This window comes from Apaloderma vittatum, unplaced genomic scaffold (assembly GCF_000703405.1).
Source record: "Apaloderma vittatum isolate BGI_N311 unplaced genomic scaffold, ASM70340v1 Scaffold31200, whole genome shotgun sequence".
In the NCBI taxonomy this organism is placed as follows: domain Eukaryota; kingdom Metazoa; phylum Chordata; class Aves; order Trogoniformes; family Trogonidae; genus Apaloderma; species Apaloderma vittatum.
Window position 1 is genome coordinate 1 of NW_009696726.1, and position 7,082 is coordinate 7,082.

Genomic DNA, 7,082 nt, shown 5'->3' on the forward strand with positions numbered 1-7,082 from the left:
GAGGAAAAAAAGAATGCTCAGCCTGTGTGGTGACAATGAGAAATGGAGATGCATTTTTATGGGTACCTGGAAGGGATGAAAAGGAAAATTTGTTCACTTGTTTTCTCTTAGGTATCCTTATTTTCTTCTTCCCCTCAGGTTTTTGGAAGGGAATATAGACTTTGGCAGCAGGGCTGTCTCGGTGTCAGTTGAACTCCTCTCCCTCCAATGTTTTCATACAATGCCCACCCCTACACCCAAACCAACAAATTAAAAAAATATATATTTAATACATCAAGCTTCTATTTAAAAAATCTGGATAGATATTTTTGTCTAAATGAAAATAGTAAAGAGCTTATAAGAAAGCAGAATCACAGGTTGATTTTGTACAGTGTATGCAATGCTCTAATACTGGGGAAGCGCTGTTTGGGGAGCAGGAACAGATTTGACCTGTCCCTACACATAATACAGAGTCTTAATTTATTGGACATTTAACACAAACAGCATAAAGGAACGACTGAAGTGACCTTTTTGTTACAGTACAAACTGGTACTCAGATCCTACTACTGGGCCCAATCATGCTCCCACTGAAGGCACAAGGTGTGTTTTGCCATTTTTTTAATTTATTTTTTCCCCCCCAAGGAAGCAGGGTAGGACACATTTTTACAGGGAAGACACAACAGGCACTTCCAGCCTTGTGCTTAAAACCCTTGGGACACATGAGCAGCTTGGTGCTTGCGATCGGTGATCCAACACCTGGCCAACAGCGGCACAAATAATTTGAAGGAGCCAAGTCTCAAACCAGCTGCTCCTCCCAGGGAAGCTGCTCCTCGGGGCTCGGACGCAGAGACCGGCTGAGGGGAACCTGCCTCTGCACCCTCCTGGTTTTTGAAGCTGCTGCTGCAGCTGCAGCACAGGTGTTGTACCTCCAGTCCAATCCCTTCCTAGGGTTTAGTTATCTGAAGCCAATAAAGGTTGTTTTTTTGGATGCATGCTGAAATGAAGGAGGGCAGTGAAGCTGCGACTAGTAGGAAGGCAGTGGAAAGGAACGGGATTTTGTCATTGCCACCCCACAGCAGGGCTCCTCTCCAACCAGAAACTGAATTCACCCCAATTACTTCTCAGTCTGGACACCCAGATGCCCTTACATCATGCAGAGCAAACAACCCAAAACTAAAACCAGGAAGTAAATGAGGGTGTAAAGCAGAGCTGTAGAGTCAGCGCTGAGTTGGCCAAAACACAGGAACTAGGATCCAAGGTGGATTTAGTCATCTAGATCTAGACATCTGCAACATCACGTACCCAGCAGCAGCAACAACAAAACAACACTAAGTCAGGAACAACTTTATGCCAGGCTACTGAAAATAAGATGGAAAAACTTGCAGGAAGGGCTAAGAAACTAAACTCTTGCACTTAAAAGCCATTTGGAGATTCTGGACATTTTCAAAGTGGGTCATTGGAAGCCCACTGTGAAGAGCCCTGTCTGGAAGTACAGTGTTAACAGACCCATACTGAATGTGCCTGGCTATTTTGGTAATACTTTCACATAAAGTCTCCTAAATGAAATCAGTTATGTCAGAATGTTTGTTGTTAGAAGAAATTTAGTTTCTCAATAGTTTTGTTGTTTTGGGGAGGTAAAGGATAATAAAGTAGCTGGCCACCGCACAACACAGGGACCAGTGGGGCGAGTTAAGGAAGGAAGCCGTATTCGCATTTGTCAGAGTAAGGGGCAAACCCTCACCGCAGAGATCCGCCCCACCGTGAAGATGATTTTGCAGGAATGGTGGTATTCTCTCGGTGTGTGTCAGTAATTTAAAGCTACATTTAAGGTCTCCAAACTGAGCCAGGCATTTCAGAGTCAAGCCCTGCTTTATCACATGCTTTCCCACCACTACTTGCTGAAGATCCTGAAACTGGACCTTGAGCAGCACTGCTGGGATAAAGCAGGAGAGAAGTCAGCTTTCACCCCGCAGCTGTGATGGCTTCAGTCAGCAAACAGTACTAGCTTATTGAAGTTATTCACAAAAATCAGCTGCGCTCTGTCACACTTTGCAGGAAAGGATCTACTAAGCTAGAAGCCAGGTTTTACAATGGATCAGTTCAGTTGAGAACTACCATCTTTCTTTAGTAAATAAAGGTGAGTTGTTCTCTACAGATCCAGCCCACAAAACCTCCAAACACACCAGACCACCCCAAATAACACCTCCACTGGAGGAAAGAAATTTCTAACACGGCACCCTCAAAATCCCTGCTATCCCAAGCAAGACAAAGCTAAGAACAACCGTGACCTAAATGCAAGCATGAACTATGGAAAAGCTCAGGTATAGTTTGAGTTGGAACCACAATTAACGAAGCAGCGTAAGTTCTAGCTTGGATCCTAATGTTCGTTTTAACTTTCAATCTAGAAAAAATCCCTCATTGTACCGATACAGCCAACAGCGCTTTGGTACCACCTCAAAGACACATTAAAAAAATTGCCCAAGGAGGACTTGACAGCCACCAATGGGAGTGAACTGCTCTAATGTCTACTGCAGAACTCACTTTGTAAGGACTCAGCTTTCTGTAAGTAGACCAAATGCATTATTAAGTAATTACTCCTTGAAATAGCCAGACAAAAACATTTAACTAAGCATAGAAAAATTCAAGGTGTTGATTATTTGCACCACTAATACAGAAACAACTGTTTCCTTTCACAGGAAAGGGTACACATGGGTTGTTCATGAGAAGGTTCACACTGAAATCTCATGCTAGTTGGATTTAGAATTTTTGCTCGCCCCAATCAATAAAACTGCTGTACTTTAAATGCAAGTTTCTGTGCACAAAATACTCATTACTCACCTGACAGAAGCCACAATCCCAGCTACATGAAGGACTGGGGGACAAGTCTACAGTGTAGCTTCTTTCGCTGAGTTCTCAAAGGGAGCACAACTGAAGAACCCATAAAATCCATGCTTTGGAATTTAATGTTTCCTGCCCCTTTTCAATCTTGCTTTAAATTTAGAATTGCTGGGTTTTAAGAAAGCACTGAAATCAAAACATGTTATGTTCAACAGCTTTGCTCTGTGACAAAAAATATAATCCTAAATCCAATGTTTGGTTCTGCTGGTCAGGAATGAGACTGCTGTCCTTATTCTGAAAAGTGCCAACATAAAAACCTTACATGTATTTTCTTGTCCAGGCATGTTACAGTTTGGTTCTGCAAAAAGCAAATTTAACACATCAATAACAGGGAGGCAGATATGCACCAATTTCTTTCCTCAGCTTGGAAGCATCCTGAAAGCACCTATTAACGTTTGCAGTTGCTCACATTCTTTAGACCAGTGTCTGAAATTGTTTCTAAACTGCTTTGGGTACATCAGCTTTCTGCAGAGGCAGGCAGCTGACCGAGATAGAGGACGGGGAAGTCAACTCCTCATCCTTTTTGTACCAACTGAACGTCCAAACCAAGTGCAAGCAGCTGGAAGCTTTCATGGCACCACACCCCAGAGGTTTCTTCTTTGGCTGAAGTGCAGCATGTACAGCTTTCCCGAAAGAACCGGGAAAGGCTCTGGTGGAAAATACTGCCCGTGTTACCCGAAAGGACACAAACACGTACTCAAGTCTTACAGTGAGGGAAGGGTCGAATGATATCACAGATAAAAACGAAGCCAGCACTGGGAGATGTTACACTTACTCATCTTTACAGAAATAATTGCCGCAGGCCGGGAAAATGAGCAGTAATGAAAGCCTAGAAAGGTCAAGGGAAAAGTAACTCAAAGCAAATAAAAGAACACCACAAGGTATCCGGCTACATTTATTTCTGAAATTATTCTTTAAGGCACAAAACAAATCTAAAAAATAGGGCTGGATGTATGAGGTGAGGGGCAGAGAAAGTATTTGAGCTAGAGAGGTGTGAATGCAGTCTTTACAATCCAGTTTCACATCTGACCTGGGAATTCTCCCAGGGTGAGTGGGGGAGGATGGTGAAAGTAGAGGAGCATTCTTATTTAGCAGAGGTAGGAGGTAGTGGGGTGAGATTTTTTTTATTTTTTATTCCCCCTCCACTCTTTCGCCCCCCAAATTTACACACATATTGGCTCCCTGGCCAGACTCACAGTTCCCTTCCCTTCCCTCAGAGCTCGTTATAGTTTGTAAAATAAGACCAGACCGCTCAATCTTCCAGCACAAAAACAAGACCTTGAAATCACTCTTCCTAGCACAGCCTGCTCCTGGAGTGGTGGCGGGCAAGAGGCAGATCTGTTCTTGCCCTCAAGTTAGTGCCTTGATAGGTATTACCGACGTGTAGGTTTTGCTTCATATAAACTGTAATTTATTCTGTTCCCACTCTGAAGCAGAATCCCAGGCATCCAGGGTGCCCTTGGAAAACGGGTAGGTAGGTATCTAGGTGGAACAGCTGTCATGGAAGGGAAAAATGAAATTTTCAAACGGCCCAGGACTTGAGCTACCCAGAAAAACCAGGCTCTCTTGCTGCAGGTGAGACTTTGTTTTTCTTTTGGTTCTGAATGCATGTAGTGTATCACACAACTGTCTAAAATAATCCTGCAGAGAGTGGGTTTAAAAGTGAACTTCATGCATGGGATCAACCCCCCAAAACTGGGGTAATTCTTGGTGGTAGGCCAAGTTTAAAGGCTCCAAAGATCTCTAGTTTAACTGCTCTGGGAAGAGATCACATCTGTGGACTGGGGGTCACAGAAGGGTCCAAAACGTCCGTAGATGTCCTTAGCCCGGACCGCAAAGTAATATTTGCTGCCAGACACAAACTGTGTAAGAGTGCATGCCATAGGGAGCGGGAGGGCCTTCACTTCCCCGATCTTCTTCCACTGCGAGGGCATAGTGGCGCTCGGGTCCTCGTGGTAGGCATAGAGATGGTAACTGTCCACCGTGGCACAGCTCCGGTCCACCTCCATGACGCTCCACGACAGCACAATCCCGTTCTGGCTCTGTACCCGCGCCAGCTTCAGCTGCGGCTTTTGAGGCGGAGAAGTGTTGGCAGCTTCGGGGGGCAGACGTGGGGGCTGCGGTGCCTCCGGGAGCGGGGCGGGATGTACAGGGCGCGGTGGCTCCTAAGCAATGGAAGAGCAATAAGGCCAAGGTCAGAGTCTACAGCAGCGGAAAGAGGCTCGAATTCGTCGTTCCCCAGGCACGTAGAAGTGAATGAGCCTCCTGCAACCACTTGACCCGAGCCTGCAATCACCCACCCGGCACAACTTTTCAGTCGTGTTTGCAGAGAGCACGTGAGCGAGAGAGCAGCAGCCACGGCTGAGAAGGGGCAGGACAAGGATGACCCAAGTTGTTTTCTTTGCTAACAAATTTCTGGCTGTACAGATCACCACGGCCACAGTAACTCCCCCAAATCCTCTTTGCCTCCCACCCAAGAGGGGCCACCCCGAACACTGCCCTTTCCCAAGACTGAGCAGGCAGGTTCACAGTGACTTGGGAGCCACATTTGAGCTGCAGTTCCCACATTACCCAAAACACCCCAGGCTGTGCATTTTGCTGACAACCTGTCATCTTTTCAACAGGCAGGTTTTCAGTGACACAAGGAATAACGGGTGCCACATGGATTTCATCATTTTAGCTTAGTTACAAAAGCTCAGCCTCTGTTTCCAGAAAATTATGAAATACTGGCACAAATGTGGTTTTCCTCTGACTTTTTTTTTTTTTAGTGCCACAGAAACAGTCCTAGGTCTCTCATTTATACTAGTTAAGATTAATTTAGGAATATGGTTACAATGAGTATGAAATTTTGTTATTCTTCAAGCCGTGGGTCTTTCAGGTTGGAATCTGGGGTAGTTTTTGTCATCTTGGGTGTTCTGTGTGATACTGGTGTGGTTTATTCTCATTATTTATCACTGGAAAATACCTGAAGCTGAACGGTGTCAGAATGAATGGTGAGCCACCTTGCTGGTAACGCATTTACTGTTTCAGGACCTCACAAGTGACATGACTGCCCAACAGTGAGTGTGCATGCAATGTACTTGTTCAGTCTCAAGAACAAAACCAAATGAAATGAGTTCTCAAATACTTACAAAAAGGGGTCAGAGGTAACGCAGAATTAATCATCCCCAACAGCGATAAAAAACCCCTCTGAAATTTGGGAGTTGGCAACTTTGAGGATCGTGTCTATACCTTGTTCTCCTACCTCAGTTTTGCAAACAGCTGTACTGAGAAACTGGTCATCCAACTTGTACCCAAATCATGACTAAACTTTTTAGTGTCAGTTCCACTGCACCCTTGGCTCCACAGGTCACCCACAGACAATTCATGTGCTGTTTTCAACCTGTGCTACCGGCGACCTGGAGAACTCTGGGGTGAGCTAGCAGACCGCACAGCTTCTAACTTTCTTGGCAGAAGTTGCTGTAGGTGATGGGGTGGGGCTACACATGTGAACTGTCTACAAGGCATTTCACTATTCTGCAGTTCACATTAAGAAGTGAGTCTGAAAGACACTAATGCAAGAGACAAGCCCAGAAATTGCATGACAGTAACTTCCAGAGGACTACTCACAGCATGCACTTGTGGTGGTCGATGATGCACTGTGAGCTGAGGTGCTCCAGATCCAAGAGTCAGTCCGTTGTTCACAACATACGTAGTTGTTTGAGGCATTCGTACCGTCATACCTAGAAGAAGCACAATAAGTATTTTTGAGTATTCAATATTTAAGATCAGCTAAATGGAACACTGGAAGACCAACTCCTTGGATGCACCGAATTTCACAGCTGACATGCTCTCCTCAAACCACCAGCAGAATGATGAAGCGCTGCATAACAACAAAACCACTTCTCACCCCCTGAAGCTGTAAAAGTGAAAGAGACTGAGTGCTTAGGTCTGCAGAGGGGACAGAATGATGTTTTTTAATAATTTGTAGCATGAAAAAAATGGGTGGGGAGGAGAAGTGTAGGAGATATGGGGAGCTTAAGTATGGAAAGATAAATTACATCACTTTGGGATTCAGAAAGGAAAAGAGGAATGCTGCTGCAGCCAAATGATATCCACTCTGTACCCAAATGGCAGAAGGCTTTGCTGTGAATGGCACCAGAAACAAAAAGGTAAAGTCATAGAATCATAGAATATTAGGAATTGGAAGGGACCTCTAGAGATCA

The 7,082-nt window shown here is 44.8% G+C and overlaps 1 protein-coding gene across 1 annotated transcript; it reads right to left on the bottom strand.

The window, feature by feature from the left end:
• Positions 1-4,528: 4,528 nt before the first annotated feature.
• LOC104278984 (activating transcription factor 7-interacting protein 1-like) lies at positions 4,529-6,591 on the bottom strand. Its single transcript, XM_009876123.1, has 2 exons — positions 6,487-6,591; positions 4,529-5,042 (listed from the first exon to the last, which is right to left on the bottom strand). Exons 1-2 carry the CDS (start codon positions 6,583-6,585, stop codon positions 4,626-4,628), a joined length of 516 nt encoding a protein of 171 aa, XP_009874425.1. The 5' UTR covers positions 6,586-6,591; the 3' UTR covers positions 4,529-4,625.
• Positions 6,592-7,082: the final 491 nt, after the last annotated feature.

Excerpts from the sequence above, each read along its gene's own strand:
- LOC104278984 (XM_009876123.1), bottom strand. The coding sequence starts at position 6,585 with ATGCCTCAAACAACTACGTATGTTGTGAACAACGGACTGACTCTTGGA. Across the intron at positions 5,043-6,486 it reads GACCACCACAAGTGCATGCT|GAGCCACCGCGCCCTGTACA; the intron begins GTGAGTAGTCCT and ends TCCATTGCTTAG.